Consider the following 17,685-nt stretch of genomic DNA (forward strand, 5'->3'; position numbering starts at 1 on the left):
AATCTCAGTCCTAACGACGTCACGCACATTCGTAATGGTGGAGTTTGTACCATTTGTCACATTTATCTGGCCAAATATTTTTGTTGCTGTCGAAAAATAACTCGTTCGTTTTAATTAAGGTGTGATGATGACTGTTGCTATTTAAGTCACCATTTTAATTATTATTATTTTCCGAGTTGCTAGCTAGCTACATTTCGTGCTGGTTTAGCTCTTCTTGTCTTTCCTGAACACGTTTCAGAAAACGCCCGGAGTTCAGAACCATTTTAGGATTCCTGGTTCCTCTGACTGAAAATGGCAGATGGATGCTCTGGCTTGGACAGGTAATACTAGCACAGTGTTATTAATCCCCCAATCTAAAAGCTAAATAAAACACAATTTAAAAGAACTTATTTGCAACATCTATGCATCTATGGCCACTAAAATAAAGTTGAGGAATAACGTGGAAACAATTTCCAGTGTTCCATCAACACTGGAGAAAAGGCCCGAAGACGTAAGCGCCAATAGAATAGACAGAAAAACAATGATGTTGTTGAGATCATCACATTCATGACGCTTGCCCAAACGTGTTAATTTTTTGTGCGCTTGATGTTGAGATTTGTCGTGACTTCCTTTTCATATTTCCCTTAGTTACGAGGAAGAGATGGATGACGATTCCAGCAGTGACTGTGAGATCACAATCAAAGCCACTAAACGGAAACAAAAACCAATGCCTGGTCTTCAGGTAACTGAACATGAAAGGGATCAAATGAAGGAGGCCTCTATTCCTCCTTCCTGGACCGCTCGGTCTCATATTAGAGCATTTTCATTTCGATTATATATTTTTTCTCCCAAAATAAGATCTGTGGCAGACGTTTGATCTAATCTTTCATTTCAAGCCACCTAAAATAGCCAGACTTGAAGCCGCACCGGGGGTGATGTCCAGCCCCACCCCGTCCCCTCTGGACTCCTCCCTGCGGGAGGAGGATGAGGAGGAGGAGCAGCAGCAGCGTTCCCCGGGGACACGGAGACAAGCCACTCCCAGACCTGCAGCAATAGAGAATAAGAGGAACCAGGGCATTAGTTCAAAGGACATCTACGATGCCGTCTGCTCTGGAAAGAGTGCCATGGTGGTAAGCAAACCCTAACCCGAGGTGCACTGGGGGGGGGGGGGGGGCGGGCGCTGGGGGTGTACAGACAAACATTTCAACTGAGGGGTGTGCTCGTATAATGAGAAGAAAAGCAAGGCCTCAGGAGAGACGATGAAACGTATAATCATCGGCTGTCAGTCGCTGACTGATGTGACCCGCGAGGGTTGCCTTTGATGTGCGAGGCTGAGAACCAGTTTTTACTGGGTAGAGGAGTGAATGATTGACAGCTCAGCATCCATCCCAGCCGTGCCCAGTCTCTTCTGGGACTAAAGACCGGAAAGGGAGGGACCGCGTAACAATGAAGAGACAAAAGGTGCGTTGAGCAGCAATGGAGACGCCGTCGCTAGTTTAAGCGGCGAGCCGGCGGCTCAGTGCAGACGGTGGTTCTGGGTAAAGGCCCGCGTTCCGTGAAGCTCGTTCTCAAAGCCGCCGAACGGCGTCTCGTTGGCATTTCATTCTGCTCGGTGAATGTTTTCGGTCCGAGACGGAATTCCCTTTCAGGCTGCGTCTGCTACGTTTTGAGCCAAAGTACTAAATCTTTATGGCTGCCAAAGATTATTAGTGCTGAAAAAAGATGGCGAGCAAAGCTGGAATTTAAGATTTGCACAAATAAGCGAGGGGAGAAAGTTGATGCACACAAACTCGCGTGTTTTAATGGAGGGTGAAAAGGGTCAAGCTTCAACCTGTGATGTTGTTCAGTTGATATTTGTGGCTCCTCTGTCCCCGACAAACTTCAGGCTGTGGTGGACGAGTGGCTGGACGTCTACAAGCAGAGCCGGGAGGCGGGGCTGCTGGTTCTCATCAACTTCATCGTTGTTTCCTGCGGATGCAAAGGTCAGAGGTCAAGAGGGAGTCCACCTGATTTGGGGGGGGGGGGGGTCGCAAAATGTACCTCATTGTGTTTGGGTGAAATAGAAGAACCGGATGTATTTTTATGCCGAGGATCTATCAGGCGGTGTTTTCACATTCGTCTCCGTCCTTCTTTTGTCCAGGAGTCGTCACCAGAGACATGTTCGACACCATGAATAATGCCGAGATCATAAGCTTGTTGACTCGAGACTTCGACGAGGTGAGAGGAAGAGAGAAGTGGTCGAGATTTGCTTAATAAAAACAAAAACAAAAGGATACTGTGTTCTCAGTCGTTGGAAGCGAAGGATGGAACTGTCACCCGCAGCGATAACCGCGCGGCTCTGCCGCAGCTAACGCCGCGTAGCATGACGTAACAAAGGTCTCCTGTTGCCCGGGCTCCCTTTGGCTCTTCAGGATAAGGCCCCTTACCCTCTGTGCACCCCGGGCCCCCAGCTGAAGCGCGTCAAAGCGGGCCTGTGTGAGTTCACTCGCGTTCTGGTGAACTCCTGCCGCAACAGCCTCATCTACGACGAGTACCTCTTCCCGTCGCTGCTGGCGCTGCTCACCGGCATGTCTGACTCTCAGGTCAGAGCCTTCAGACACACCAGCACTCTGTTCGGTAAGCGCGAACGAATGCGCTCCCACCGCACGCTCTCGCTCGCTCGTTGCCCCCGCCGCGCTCTGGAGGGAGGCCTGTGATACGGGAATGAACCTGCACGCTTTGTTTCTTCATTTCCCTGCTAGCTATGAAGTTGATGACTGGGATGGTGGACGCGACCGTTTCGGTGTTGGTCCAACAGCAAACGACCAAACGGCAGCTCGACATGGAGAACAGCAAGAGTTTGCAGGACCGAGCCCCCGACAGGCTGGAGGGGCTGCAGGCCGCCGTCGGCGAGGTGACGCACGAGCTCACGCACACACGCGCGGCTTCGCTACGGCGTGCGGGTCGGGGGCGTTAAAGCGGTGATGGGATGGCCGTGAGTCTTACAGAAGGTGTGGTTAGCGAAACGGAAGCGAGAACACGGTGAAGGTTGACAAACGGGCCGGTTCAACTTATTATTATCTTCACCAAACATTAGGAGATACAAAATTAACCCGATCCCGGTTTGTTCTCGGCCTCGGTCATGCGTGTTTTCCCCCGTGTGTTCTGCAGCTGCGGGAGAACCGAGCGGAGTTGTCGTCCATGATGAACGGCACGTTCCGCGGCGTGTTTGTGCACCGGTACCGCGACCTGCTGCCCGAAATCCGGGCGATCTGCATCGTGGAATTGGGCGTGTGGCTGAAGACGGATCCTGAAGACTTCCTCAATGACAGCTGCCTTAAATATCTCGGATGGATGCTGCATGACAAGGTGGACACACGCACACACACACACACACACACACACACACAGCAGAGGTAGCGGCTGTCTGTCTGTCTGCAGTCGCCACGAGGACGGGAGCCGGTTGAGAGTCCGATTCCTGAATCGGAGCAGTTCTATTTCTTTTCTATCTCCGGTTGGCGCTCGGTAGCGTCTTGCAGCCTCGAGCGCCAGACGCAGCTGTCTGATACGATCCACGTGCACACGTACACACGTACACACGTACACACGTACACACGTACACACACACTCAGACACAAAGAACAGCCGTCTGAAGGCTACAGACTGTGTTGCTCTTTGTGTGTTTGCTTTTCCTCAGCAACGCCCGGTGCGTCTGCAGTGTGTGTGCGCCCTGCAGAGTCTGTACGAGGAGCAGGAATTCATTGGTCGCCTTGAGCTTTTCACCGGCAGATTTAAAGTGAGGCGTCCCTCCGGGTCGGACTCGCACCTCGTTTAACGTCTCTCCTCTCCCTTTTTGTTCCGTCCTGTCCGCCTGTCTCACATCCCTCTTTAATCTTTTGTGTTATTTCTATTTTGTTGCCCGTCTGTCTCCTTGTCCAGGATTTCGCGCACCCTCCCCTTACGTCTTTGCCTTTTCTCTTTTTTTTTTCACGCATGTCGTGTCCTCTTCCTTTGTCTAGGCCTGTGTGTTAATTGCTGCCAATTACTGGTGTTTAATAAGCTCATTCCAAACATAAAAAAAAAAAGCCCTCCTAAGCCACATGTGCTGCAGCAGATAAATCATTTTCATTTGAAGGCGTAGAGCCTGATTTATCGTCATGGCTGCGTGTCTACGGGTACGTTTCAGCGTATTTGTGTGCGTTTATTTGCATGTCTGTGTTTTTAGGAGCGGATGCTCAGCATGGTGTTGGACAAGGAGCCGGACGTAGCGGTGGAAACGGTCAATCTGCTGCTGCTAATCCAACAGTGAGGAGCTTCTCTGTCTCTGGAATGAACAGGACAAAAAATAACATTTTAATAAACTTAAAACACACCAAATGGAGGCAGTTTTATACAATTAGAGGTGTCTTCACCTCGTCTTTGAAAGTAGCTTGGAGCATTAGAATTCATGGCGTCCACTTACTTTGTGTTGAGTTCTCCTTTGGGTTTATTTCCAGAAAGCTTCATGCGGGTGTCTTCCGTCTCCCACATGAACTTCTGATCAGTTCTATCGACATATTATTAAAGACACTTCTTGTCCTGTAATTGTTTTGCCGTGCAGGAGGACAGAGGAAGGCCTGAGTGAAGACGAGTGTGGAATTATGTACCCCCTGGTTTACGCCTCGCACCGGGGCCTGGCGGCTGCCGCCGGCGGCTTCCTCTACAACAAGTTGGTTTCATCCGTCCTCCGCTTGTCGCTGGCGTCCGATCTTAAATCATTCTTGTTTTTTTGGTTTGTGCTTTTATCATGTGAAATTCGTTTGTGTTTCAGGCTGAAATGTATGATCGCCAATTGCAACCAGGAGGACGGCTTGAGAGACAATGCAGCCTTCTTTCATATCCTCATCTCCTTCTACATTCAGAGTGAGGTACTGTCTCAACGGTCCACTCCGACTGGATTTGAATTTCTATGCTGAGGACACACAAATCTACATAAATACTGTACAATTACCGGCCACCATCGATCTGGAACGAAATTAATGCCTGGATTAAACGCAAAAAACAAACAAACCCGGAACCATACTAGGGTGGCGCAGAGGCAGTGCTGTCGCCTCACAGCAAGAAAGTCCTAGGTTAGATTCCACCACCTGAATCTGAAATAATCGGCTCACTCTCTCGCCAGGTCCACGATCACGGCGCGTACCTGGTCGATAGTTTGTGGGGCGTCGCTGGGTCTGAGCTGAGAGACTGGGAGACCATGACGGCGCTGCTGCTGCAGGACGACGGTGAGGAAGCAGGCGAGACTGTAAAACAGCAAATGGAGCCACGCCCGTGTCAATTTAATGCCACGGACTCAATGTTCGTGTTGCTTCACGTGTCTCGAAGGGCACTCCTCTTCATCCGTTGCTCCATCTGTGTGTTCAGGTCTGAATTACGAGGAAGAGGGCGTTCTGGTCGAGCTGATGATGTGCACCATCATACAGGCGGCGCAGGGGCTGCCACCTGCCGGGAGAACTCGGGGGAAGAAGGTGCCGATGGAGACGTGTCGTTTGTTTCAAGTCCAGTTCAGACCAAGCGGTTTATGGCGAGGAAAAAAATGATTCCGGAATATTGCAGGAAAAGTCGCAGCGGTGTAAATCTTCTCTTCTCCGCTGGACTCGAAGCCGTCAGGCGGTGTCGCCAGTGAGGCGTTTTTGTCGTTTTTGTTAGATCCTGAATATGAAGGAGAAGAAGCTCCAGGAACAAGACAGGAGACGTATCACCACACACTTCATCCCTCTGCTGCCACAGCTGCTGGCAAAGGTAGCTTGGCTTGTGTATGCCATTTTAATAAATCGGGCATAAAGGTTTTATGGTCGCGTGGTCTAAGGTGCTCGATTAAGGCCCCGGTCTCTTCTGGGCCGTGCGATGGAATCTCTGAATTTCCCCTTGTGGGGCTCGTAGGGGAATACCTTATCTTAAAAGGTTCATTTATTGCAGGACACTTTGAGGATTTGTTTCTAAATTCATGCTGAGCCTGTTTGTTTGTCTCCCCAGTACTCGGCGGACGCAGGGAAGGTGAGCCGCCTCCTGAAAGCTCCCTCCTACTTTGACCTGGAGATGTACGCCAGCACAGCCAGGCTGGAAAAGGTACGAGTGGGACGGATAAAGACGTTAGCTTAGCTCTACATATTAGCTTCGCCTTATAATCAATATATATATAACGGCAACCGTTCTCTGTCTTGAATATCGACCTGCTCTCTGTCCTTCAGTCTCTCGACCTGCTGCTGTCTCAGGTCTGCGGCATCGTGTCGAAGCACGCAGAGGCGGCTGTGTTGGAGGCGTGCGCCGACTTGGTCGGCACGCTTTGCTCCGGCTGCTACACCTTCTCCTCCCGCGCTCACTTGGCGTTCAGCCAGCTGCTGGACGGCCTGACGGAGTGCTTCAGTACGTACCTGAGTGACCTGCTGCAGGTGGGTGAAAAAAGCGACGGCCTCCGAAGCCATCGGGAGGTTTTTATCGATGCTTCTCCAACGCGGTTCTGACAAAAAAACTGAACGGTATAACTCATCAAGGTTCACAGACGGTGCGTCGTTGCTGCCGCGGTCGTGCACCTGATGAATATATACGCTGTGAGGAACGTGTGTTTGTGTGATCCAGGGAACGGCGGATGACAACGACGTTTACAACGCAGCCATCGCCCTGAAAAGGATTGCAGCCTTGGGCAGGTAAATGTGTGTTATTACAATAAGCGTGTCTGTAGGGGGCGATGTTTATGCGTGTGTGTGTGTGTGCGTTCAGTGTACGGGACCCAACTGGCCTGAAGCTGTTTGACTCCTGCGTTGAGCTTCTGAAGAGCAGACTGGAGTCCCGAGAGCTCGACGAGGAGGTTCGTGACGCTACTTCTTCTCTCAATCTGCCCGTTTGGCTCCGGATCTGTTCCGCGTTTAGAAATCGCCAGAGAAGCTGACTCAAACGTGACGCTTTGCATGATTCCAGCTGATGGTGTCGGCGCTGAGGTTCGCAGCTTTCCACCTGATGTGGGCTAAAGTGAACGCAGTGAACTCGCCGCCGGCCGAGGTGCTCGTCTGCCGCCCAGCGGGGACAGTTAGAAACACTTTGACCTTCTCGGCCTCTCATGCCTGCCTCTGCTCTTCGTCCCTCCATCGCCGTCTGCTCTCAGGCGGAACTGAATCGTCTGAAGAGGCAGGTGCGTTTGTTCTGCAGAGTCTGTCAGAACTGCCTGTCTCTGGATCAGGCCGACATCAGAGATCAGGTGAGGCCTTAGCGATAGCATCGAGGCTAAACGGCTAAGCTCACATTATGAGCCTCTTCCAACGTGAACGTCCTTGTCCTTCCGTCCGTCCGCAGGCGTTCGAGCTGCTTTGCGACTTGCTGCTTCTGTACAGTAGGATTTCAGGGTCCCCTCAAAGCGTCCTGCAAACGTTGGTCCTCCCGCCCTCGGACTCCCTGCGCTCCGAGATGGCTGGATTCCTCGTGGATTACATCTTCTCCGACACGGACGCGGATCTCAACGGTGCCTTTACGTTAATGTTTACATTTTAACATCCGGAGTGATGATCACAGAGGTCTTATCCGAAGTTCTCCCAGAGGACCCGATCGTCGTTCATGCTTCCACACAGAGTTCTGGATCAGTCCGTTTCATTCCTCGTTCACCAACAACGTAAAGATGTCCCTCTGCCTCTGCTGTCTCGTTCCCACCCGTCTGTGTCTTTCAGCCGGGGGTGAAGAGGACATGAAGACGATCCTCCTCCTCCAAAGGAAGCGAAACCAACTGGCCGGCTACTGCAAGCTGGTCATCTTCGGCGTGCTGGACCTCTCCGCTGCCACCGACGTCTTCAAGCACTACAGCAAGGTCGGCATGGCGACGAGCCCAGAATAACGGAATGAAATTGAGAGTTTACACGTTGACTGTAAACAATCAGCCGCACAATTTAGAGATTAGAAATTGGTAAAAAAAATATATATATAAAGAGTTAGTTTAGTCTATAAACTGTTTGTGAAATAAATTAGTTCAGGAATGCAGAGAACATTCAGGTGACTGGAAGGGATTGGATTATTTTCACATCTTTCTACATTGCCATTAATTAGTAGACACTAACATTATTTCTCTCCCCCCCCCCCCCCCAGTACTTTAAAGACTTTGGCGACATCATTAAAGAGACTTTGAGCAAGAGCAAGCTCATCAGTCCGGTTCAGAGCGCCAAGACTGTTTGTCTGACTCTCCAGCAGGTTTGCTTCCAAGTCAAAATCCAGCCAGACCAGATCTTCATAGCATGCGGCTACATGAGTGTCGTGTGCGCGTGTGCGTGTGTGTGTGTGTGTGTGTGTGTGTGCATGTGTGCGTGTGTGTGCGCAGATGTTCTCTGAGATTCCGGCTGAGGACCGCTCCAGGCAGAATCTCTATGAAATCAACGACTTGGCCAAAAGGCTCGCCATGAACTTCGGCGTCGATCTTCATCATGTCCGCAGACCGCTGGTCGCTCTGCACATGCAAGTCGCACGCGCGTGTCCCGTGATCCAGCACGCACACACGCCAGCCCCCGTTTAGATTTAAATACTTGACATTGTGTTGAAGGCGGATTTCTTTGTTGCTACTTAGGGACGGTATAGGATTTGCATTTCGAGATCCACAGGAAGGAGAGGGGCGGAGCCCGAACGTAGCTTTCCTGGAGATCCTGAGCGACTTCAGTTTCAAGCTGCTGCCGCCAGATCGCGTCCAGCTGTGAGGAACTAGGATCCACAAACTGATCCATCTTCTTCTTCTTCCACTGATCTGGGGCCGGGTCGGGTTTTTTTTTGAAAGCTGTGATACAGAATCTTTAACCGATTGGTTCTCCTCCACCTCTCCCAGCACGGAGTTCCTGAATTCAAAGTGTCCCACCGCTGCCCTCTCCTGGCCGTCTGTCAGAATGTATCAGCGCTCCTTGGAGGACCGATTAGCGAAACCCAGAAAGCTGGACAAGGGAAGCCGTGCCGTCTCTTCACATGAGACCCCTGTAGCTAAAGTGAGGAAGCTGGCACCTCAGGGTGAGACGAACGCCTTTGTGTGCAGATACATCAACCTCGTTGCCAAGAAGGTGCCACATAAGCCAAACGGGGAAAGAACAGTTGGACTGACTGGCTCCCTAACTTTCATACACTTAAATAGGGCTGCAGCATATGATGATTTCTACTATTGATTCATCTTTCTGGTGTTATTAGTTAGAATGCGACCACGGCCTCCTTCTAAACTGGAAACGGACACAAAATTAAAGTGCCCAAGTTGATATCTTCCCGTTGTCCATGTTCAGCGTCCAGCACAGCCGGAGGATCCTGGTTGGACAGCAGCAGCCTCCAGAGCGGCCTGCCCACCCCGGCCCTCACCTCCACCATCCAGAGGCAACCGGCCCTGCAGCTGATCACCGGGAAACCCGCTGCGGCTAGTAGCGCTAGCAGTGACTTAGCTGAGCCAGAGCCAGAGTCCGAGGATGAGTTCTCAGGGTCGGCTGACTTTTCTTCTCACATTTCAATGGCCTCGAAGATGACTTAATCGCAACTTAATTACTGCCATCTGTGCTTTTCTTGTCGTCCTGTTCTGCAGGTTACCGATTAGGAAAGTGAAGCCCACCTCACACCGCCAGCCCCTCTTCATCAAGAGCAACCCCAGTTTGAGTTATCGAGACGTGAACTCAAAATTCACCCTGTGAGACTGATCTGACACGGACAATACAATCTATTTAGTTCGGTGTTTTATAGAATGCTAACTTTTGATTACGATGAGCTGGTTTCCCCCCTTCAGACTGTCTCTGATCGAAGACGATGAAGAAGATGGCAGAGAAGACCCTGAGAGTGAGGATTCCGGGAGTGACTCTTACACCCTGGTAAAAGAAGATACCTCGACGCGTTACTCCCGGTCCCATTTTTCTATTAAATATGTTCTACACATCTTGTGTACTGAAATTACTCTTATAACGTTGACATTCATATGACGTGGAGCTTTATTACTAAATCTACTAAGTCATGTGTTATAACATTGCGGCGGTGACTTCCACTGAATCTACTGAAATAAATCTGTCTGCTGTGACAGGTGTGAAGACAAAACAGTTCCTCTTTTTGCGTGTTTGGTACAGACTGTACTTGTTTCCTCTTCTTGACGATCTCTTCTTCTCATTCTATTTCAGCCGTCAACACGTCACTTATCATCCAACGTCCTTGACGAGCTGTTTGACTGAGGACGCGGATAACGGGGGCCGTCCCGACGGCGTTTCGTTCGGATTCGTTTCAGCACATCTGAGTTGATGAGACGTTAAATCGTCTGTTTCTCTAAATGAGTTCAAACCATCAGATGTGTTTTTCATTAATGCCGTTGGAAGGGGATGAATACTTTAGGCACAATAGTTGTTGCCGTTCACCGCCCGTAGTGTTTGCTTTGAACATAAAACATAATTAATGTTCCTTGATGATTGACTGAAGTTCTCTTTCTGTCTGTGTTCCACATTCATCATATCGGTCCTTTTGTTGACCGTGAATTTGTGTTCAGTAAAAGATGTGTAGTTGAAGAATGTTGCTGTGGACAGTGTGTGTTTAATCGATGCACAAGAACAGTTCCTAAATATCGTACAACTGGAGGCTGAATGCAAAGAATACACATATAAGACATTAGTAAATGAATATGGACAGAAAAAGCACTTAAATAAATAATTACGTTACATGCAAGGCAAATGTATGGATTTTTTTTTCAGTTGCAATGGTCTCCAAGTATCACTTTAAAAAAAACAAGGCGTGAAAATTAGCCTGTGCGTTGTGATATGTTAAAATAAGGATGTTTTCTGCCATAAAACAGTCTGGAGCAGTTCTATTCTGGCTTCACCAGACAATCATAAAATAAAATAAGATAAAGTGAGCAATCAATAGTGATGCATTATTAATATGATGCATATCTATACAGTCAATTCTAGTTTCACATGCGCAAAACAAGAACAACGCGTCTGGAGCGTCTGGAGCGCAGCCCACTGCGTCAGTTCACGCTGAGGTCACGCAGCTGGACAAAGTCCAATCATCTCCTTTCGCGCCATTCGCGACGAAGAGGGCGGAAGCTTGTTGAATCACGTGACACACTTTTGCCAGCAGTTTTCCCGCCACCGCGAGAGCCCGCCTCTACGGGCCGAATGCGTTGAAATGATTGGCTGTTGTACACGTCAGCCAGATTCGCGCCAACTCCTTTCTCCGCGACCGGAGAGAACCGAGGGCTGAACTCCGGTAATAGTGAAGCGTTTAAATCGGGAGTGAGATAAAACGTTTTTTTTGTGAAATCCAGTTTCGGATTTAAGTTAGCGCAGCTGAAGGTTCCGCGTCTGCAGCCATGGCACGGAAGGATTACGCGGCGGAGAAAGGTAATGAGTTAACTTTCACAGCAGCGTGGGAGCAACAGGTTGTTAGAATGAATGCCCAGCAGAAACAGTAATAATGTCTCCTAACTTTAGAAATCAGATAAACTAATAAGTGATCCTGATTCGTTTAGTATGTGGCGTATTTAATTAAGTAGCTTCGGTCACTCCGCGTCATTAAAGTCAAGGCAACGCGTTTGCAACTGCGCTGCTGGTGATTACGGAGTGACCCGGATGAAGCCGCTTGGACAAAGGAGCACATGTCAAACAATAACTTTATATTGATTACAATAAATCGATGAGGGCCGAACGCAGCGTGAAACATCGACGTGACTTTTTAAACCTTGCGTAGTTAGCGGTTCAACCCATCTCGCATTTACTGAATTCGTAGAACGATGTTCGGTTTTTTTTTTTATTTCATTTTAACCATCATGGATGTGAAAGTAACGCAATAGCCCCGTTACATTATTAAAAATGGTATTCGAGGGAAACGTTTACGAATTAACATTCACGGGTTCACGTTGTTTCCCAGTTTGCTGCAGGCAGGCTAGCCGCTAACTAGCCAAAACCTAGCTAGTCACCCACTGCCGCTAACTAGCCAAAACCTAGCTAGTCACCCACTGCTGCTAACTAGCCAAAACCTAGCTAGTCACCCACTGCCGCTAACTAGCCAAACCTAGCTAGTCACCCACTGCCGCTAACTAGCCAAACCTACGTGTTAGCATGCTCGCTAGTTGGCTAACGAGCTGTCCGTGGATGGCTATTATTAAAATGATTATTAGCGCGATTTCGCTGAACAATGTCGGCCACCAGTCTGCTGTTGTTGTTGTTTATTCGTCTTTACGCGCGGGTTGAATCCACGCCGTGAGCGACGCCAGTCAAACCAGTTTCCGCACAACAATGGAAGCGCCCCAGTAGCCAAACACACTTCAAACGAAGCGTTTACCGTTATCTCAATCAATCAATACCGGGGTTATGCTTGTTTTTGATGAATCTATCATCAAAAACCTGCAGCCGGCGACATTTTCTTTTTTTTTATTATTTATAAACTTAACAGTGGTTTGTAGCGGTGGCTAAAACGCGTGGGAGTTCACGCTAGCAGGAGCTACCTTTTTGATGCTAACGTTAGAAGATGGCTGGTCATGTTTTGAGAACAACAACCCGGGACTATTTTGAAGAGCGGATGAGTCGCGCGGAGGGGTACCGAGTGACGAGGCACAAAAAGCCATGTGCTGCTTTGTTTACAATAACATCCTCGAACAGAGGAATGATAAACCGCAGCCGCGCTTCTCCCGCTACGGCGTCAAAGTAAGGAGGCTGTTTCTCATTCATCGTTTGGTTAATTGTGATGGGGAATAAATGTTCTCTGTTCTAATGGATCTTGAGAGAAGTGAGAGATTTCCTCTGGGGGGGGGAAATGGACCCTGGAGTAAACGACTGGGGGGGGTTGTGTTTACCTTCTTACTCCGGTGCTGCGTAACGCTAGAACCTTAAATAGTTCTGGTACGCCAGTCGGTTCATGTAGTTCCCCACTAGCAGACTATTCTCTATTTTTTATTTATCTTTGTCTGCCGTTTACAATAGTGACTCATCTCGATTATAGGATGGGGGGGTCGCAGGACAACAACCTCCCCGCCTTCTACACTTGGAAACTACCTCTATCTGATCAAAGCAAAAATGTTAGACGCTATTTGACAGATTAAACCCGATACGCTTCTGTGTGTGTGTGTGTGTGTGTGTTTTAGCCCCCCCCCCCCCCCCCCTAGCGCTGACCGTGTTTTTGTCTGTTCCAGACAAATGCAAACGCTTCCTGCAGGAGTTCTACTCTGAGGATGACGATGGGAAGAAGGTGTTCAAATACGGAGCACAACTTGTAAGTATAGGAAACTGCTGCGATGCGGCTTTTTAGTTTACAGGCGTTTTGGTGTTGCACTAAAATAAGGACTTAATTGTTCGACATCTTAATAGACATTTAACCAACTTTTTGAAATTATAAATATATAGCTTGTTTTTTATTTTATTTTATAAAAGCTGTGTGCAAATAGATCAAAGCCACCTGATTTATCAATAACCACTGAAAGGTTGTTGCTTCAGAGCTGATTGTTAAATTTAAAATGTCCCTCAGGCGTAACGGCCTTTTCGTTAGTTCCTGCTTTGAAGAAGTGACGGCCCGGCTCGGTATTGACCTGCCGCCGCGCCGCTAAAACGCTCTCTGCAGGTGGCGCTGGCGCACAGAGAGCAGGTGTCTCTCTCCGTGGACCTGGACGACGTGGCTGAAGAAGACCCCGAGCTGGTGGAGAGCATCTGCGAGAACGCCAAGCGCTACACGGCTTTGTTCTCGGACGCCGTCCACGAGCTTCTTCCGGAGTACAGAGAGAGAGACGTACGTTTGGACCGGCTCGTCCGAGCGTCGGCTTCACCGAACGCAGTAACTTCAAAGGGGGGGGGGGACTGCGTTTGTGTTCAGGTCGTGGCCAAGGACGCTTTGGACGTGTACATCGAGCACAGGCTGATGATGGAGCAGAGGGGCCGCGACCCCGCGGACGCCAGAGACCCCCGCAACCAGTACCCGCCTGAACTCATGAGGAGATTGTAGGTTCGGACGGATTCGGCGCGTCGGGGCGCCCCGTTGGCGTTGCTGTTTACGCTCGTTTCCCCCGCCCGCAGTGAACTCTACTTCAAACCGCCCGGCACCAGCAAACCCAAAGTGGTTCGGGACGTGCGGGCCGACGCCATCGGGAATCTGGTGACGGTCCGTGGAATCGTGACTCGCGCCACCGAAGTGAAGCCCATGATCGCCGTCGCCACGTACACGTGCGATCAGTGCGGCGCGGAGACCTATCAGCCGGTGAGAGTTCGGTCGTTTGGGGGGTTCGATGAAACGGGGGCCGGCGTCCCTCACCGAGTCTCCGCCTCCGTCTCCGTGTGTCAGATCCAGTCTCCCTCCTTCATGCCCCTCATCATGTGTCCCAGCCAAGACTGCGTCACCAACAAGTCCGGGGGGCGGCTCTACCTGCAGACCAGGGGCTCCAAGTTCGTCAAGTTCCAGGAGCTGCGTATTCAGGAGCATGTGAGTGGGTGTTCATCCACCGGGGGGGGGTCGAGATGGTCGGATCCTAACCCCCCGACCCTTTGGTGCTGTCGCAGAGCGACCAGGTGCCGGTCGGGAACATTCCGAGGAGCATGTCTGTCTACGCCCGTGGAGAAAACACGCGGCTCGCCCAGCCGGGAGACCACGTCGCCATCACCGGCGTCTTCCTGCCTCTCCTGCGCACGGGCTTTAAACAGGCCATCCAGGTGTGTGTGTGTGTGTGTGTGCGTGCGTGGGGCCGACGCCCTGAACGGCGTCGAGTCTCACCCCGACTCGTTCGTCTTCAGGGTCTCCTGTCTGAAACGTACCTGGACGCTCACAGCGTCACGCTGATGAACAAGACGGAGGACGACGCGCTCGGCGGCGAGGAGCTGACGCCCGAGGAGCTGCGCGGCATCACAGGTGGCGGATCGCTGGACGTTGGCGTCGCGTCGTGCCGTCTCCTTTTTTAATAAAAGCCGCCGTGTCTTTACAGAGGAAGGCTTCTACGAGAAGCTGGCGGGCTCCATAGCGCCGGAGATCTACGGGCATGAAGACGTGAAGAAGGCGCTGCTCCTGCTGCTGGTCGGCGGCGTCGAGCAGGCGCCGAAGGGCATGAAGATCAGAGGTGAGCCCCGAACGTCTGGGGGGGGGCGTTGATTCACCTTAAACCATTTCTGACTCGGCTCCTCCCCCTCAAGGCAACATCAACATCTGCCTGATGGGCGACCCCGGCGTGGCCAAGTCCCAGCTGCTGTGCTACATCGACCGGCTGGCCCCCCGGAGTGAGCGCCGCCCCGCCTCCTTCCATGTTTCATTTCTTTAACATCCTTAAGGGTGTTATTATTATTGATGTCCCCTAAGCTCCGCCTCTCTGCTCGCCAGGTCAGTACACCACCGGTCGCGGCTCCTCCGGGGTCGGTCTGACCGCCGCCGTGATGCGCGACCCCCTCACCGGCGAAATGACCCTTGAAGGCGGAGCCTTGGTCCTCGCAGACCAGGGTGTCTGCTGCATCGATGAGTTTGACAAGATGGCCGACGCCGACCGTACGTCCATCCACGAGGTGATGGAGCAGCAGACCATCTCCATCGCGAAGGTGCGGCGAGTCGCCACGGCGCGAGTAAGCTAAATGATGGGGACGTGTAACCGTGACGACCGCTGTGCTCCGTCGATCCAGGCCGGCATCATGACCTCCCTCAACGCTCGCTGCTCCATTCTCGCGGCGGCAAACCCCGCCTACGGCCGCTACAACCCGCGGAAGAGCATCGAGCAGAACGTCCAGCTGCCGGCGGCGCTGCTCTCGCGCTTCGACCTGCTCTGGCTGATCCAGGACAAGCCGGACGCCGACGCCGACCTGCGCCTGGCTCGCCACATCACCTACGTCCACCAGCACTGCCGCCAGCCGCCGATGCACTTCACGCCCATCGACATGAAGCTGATGAGGTAATGGGGGCGGGGGGGGCGTGTCCCTTACTTCTACATGGGTCGTGTTTTTAAATAAAGTTCATAACGACTCTCTCTCTCTCTCTCTCTCTCTCATCAGGCGCTACATCACGCTCTGCAAGAAGCGCCAGCCGGCCATTCCAGAGTCGCTCGCCGACTACATCACCGCCGCTTACGTGGAAATGAGGAAGGAGGCCCGCGTGGGCAAAGACACGACCTTCACCTCTGCCCGGACCCTCCTCTCCATCCTCCGCCTGTCCACGGCGCTGGTGAGCATGAACGTCTGGGAGCTCCCGAGAGGCGCCGGTTCCAGGGCGGGCCTCCGTCAGCCGTCCCGTGTGAGATAAAGTGCTTACAGTGCAGGTAGCGATGACTCGGACTACTGCAGTGTCAGCACTTCCTTCCTACGCGAGGACGACGCTCTCCAGCCGTGACTCGGCGGCGGCGGCCGCTTTATTCTGTTCCTGGTTGGCGCTGGTCCCGGCCAGCTTTGCGGGGTGGGCAGTCGGCCTGTGTGTTCGGAGCAGCTGTGCAAACCCATGCAAAGCTGACCGTGGTCGGATCCGTCGGCGGCGCCGCCGGATGTCGGTGCGACCTGCAGCGGACTCGCCGGCGTTGAGAGGCGGAGACTTGGGCAACTGCCGGCCGTCCCACAGGGCATTGCACTTGTCTCGGTCTGACAGTGCCGGCGCAGCGCAGCCTTCGCCCTCCGGACGGATGAGCCTCCGTCCGACCGCCGCCGGGCTCCGTCTCAAGCCTGTTTGTGGCCCCTCCCATGCAGGCCCGCCTCCACATGGTGGACGCCGTGGAGAAGGAGGACGTCAACGAGGCGATGAGGCTCATGGAGATGTCCAAGGACTCGCTGCAAGCTGACAAATCCAGCAGCGCCAGGTTGGTGTCTGAGCCCCCCCCCCCCCCCCACACACACACACACACTCTGTTCTAATGATGTAGCCGGACGTCCAACTCTGAATCCCCTTCATTAGTTTCTCGTCTGCTCCCTGGAGGAAGTTGTAAACGCACGTCCATTTTTAATGGCGCTGTTCACACGGCAGCATGTTGGCGTTGGGGGGGGGGGGGGTGTGTCTGAAACATTTCGGTCAGGCCCTGAATGTGTTTTCCCTTCCAGGACTCAGCGCCCATCCGATGTAATCTTCTCCCTCGTGAGGGAGCTGGCCACGGAGGGGGGGCCGGGACGCGGCGGGGCTGGGGGGGTCGTCCGCATGGCTGAGGCGGAGCAGCGGTGCGTCACGCGAGGCTTCACCCCCGCCCAGTTCAAGGAGGCCTTGGAGGAGTATGAAGAGCTCAACGTCTGGCAAATCAACCAGGCCCGCAGCCGCATCACCTTCGTCTGAAGGACCCGGAACTCCTCCTCCTCCTCACCTAAGGGGCGGGGCTTTCTGTAGACCCTTCAGAAGCAGAGCATGGACACGTTTTTAAACATTCTTTCTTTCCTCCTTGGGGCGTCTGCTCCCGCTCTCCGGTGACGCCGGTTGTAAATATGTAACATCTGGATCGTTCTCGGTTCTGTCTTTGAAACCTTCTCATGCAGAATCGGGCGGTTCAGCGTTAAATCTGAGCCTCGCTGTGACGAGCAGTTCTAATAAATTAATGGTTCAACTCCAGGTTTGTGCTTCGTGCTTCAGTCGCCGCTGAACGCCTGGTTTCCGGCTGGAACAGGACAGACGTCAAACCAGATTGGAAGGAACCAGGATCTGGATTCAGAAGTTTCCTTGGAGCTGGCGGCTTTAATATGAAATCCTGTCAGGTTTCTGATCCATCCTCGGGGTCAAACATCAAATTAACAGTGAACAGCTGATCGTCCTCTACATTGATCGTTTCCCACGTCGTGTCTCGGAGCCCCG

General features: G+C 51.9%; 2 protein-coding genes across 2 annotated transcripts; both read left to right on the top strand.

Annotated features, from left to right (window-relative positions):
• Positions 1-291: 291 nt before the first annotated feature.
• LOC137895178 (cohesin subunit SA-1-like) lies at positions 292-10,409 on the top strand. The gene is made up of 31 exons (XM_068740662.1): positions 292-320; positions 628-721; positions 876-1,109; positions 1,865-1,961; positions 2,120-2,196; positions 2,391-2,595; positions 2,721-2,872; positions 3,130-3,327; positions 3,656-3,754; positions 4,184-4,263; positions 4,559-4,666; positions 4,769-4,865; positions 5,120-5,222; positions 5,362-5,465; positions 5,647-5,739; positions 5,974-6,066; positions 6,189-6,389; positions 6,577-6,644; positions 6,718-6,805; positions 6,916-6,996; positions 7,100-7,192; positions 7,288-7,453; positions 7,656-7,792; positions 8,068-8,169; positions 8,297-8,430; positions 8,540-8,662; positions 8,792-8,967; positions 9,249-9,420; positions 9,521-9,622; positions 9,719-9,800; positions 10,101-10,409. The coding sequence occupies exons 1-31, from the start codon at positions 292-294 to the stop codon at positions 10,149-10,151; spliced, it is 3,639 nt and encodes a 1,212-aa protein (XP_068596763.1). The 3' UTR covers positions 10,152-10,409.
• Positions 10,410-11,204: 795 nt separating this feature from the next.
• Positions 11,205-17,438, top strand: mcm7 (minichromosome maintenance complex component 7). Its single transcript, XM_068740459.1, has 15 exons — positions 11,205-11,312; positions 13,100-13,179; positions 13,525-13,689; positions 13,774-13,898; positions 13,974-14,154; positions 14,239-14,376; positions 14,454-14,603; positions 14,685-14,799; positions 14,873-15,004; positions 15,078-15,161; positions 15,262-15,473; positions 15,555-15,820; positions 15,921-16,089; positions 16,602-16,711; positions 16,950-17,438. The coding sequence occupies exons 1-15, from the start codon at positions 11,282-11,284 to the stop codon at positions 17,173-17,175; spliced, it is 2,184 nt and encodes a 727-aa protein (XP_068596560.1). The 5' UTR covers positions 11,205-11,281; the 3' UTR covers positions 17,176-17,438.
• Positions 17,439-17,685: the final 247 nt, after the last annotated feature.

Source organism: Brachionichthys hirsutus, chromosome 6, assembly GCF_040956055.1.
Source record: "Brachionichthys hirsutus isolate HB-005 chromosome 6, CSIRO-AGI_Bhir_v1, whole genome shotgun sequence".
In the NCBI taxonomy this organism is placed as follows: domain Eukaryota; kingdom Metazoa; phylum Chordata; class Actinopteri; order Lophiiformes; family Brachionichthyidae; genus Brachionichthys; species Brachionichthys hirsutus.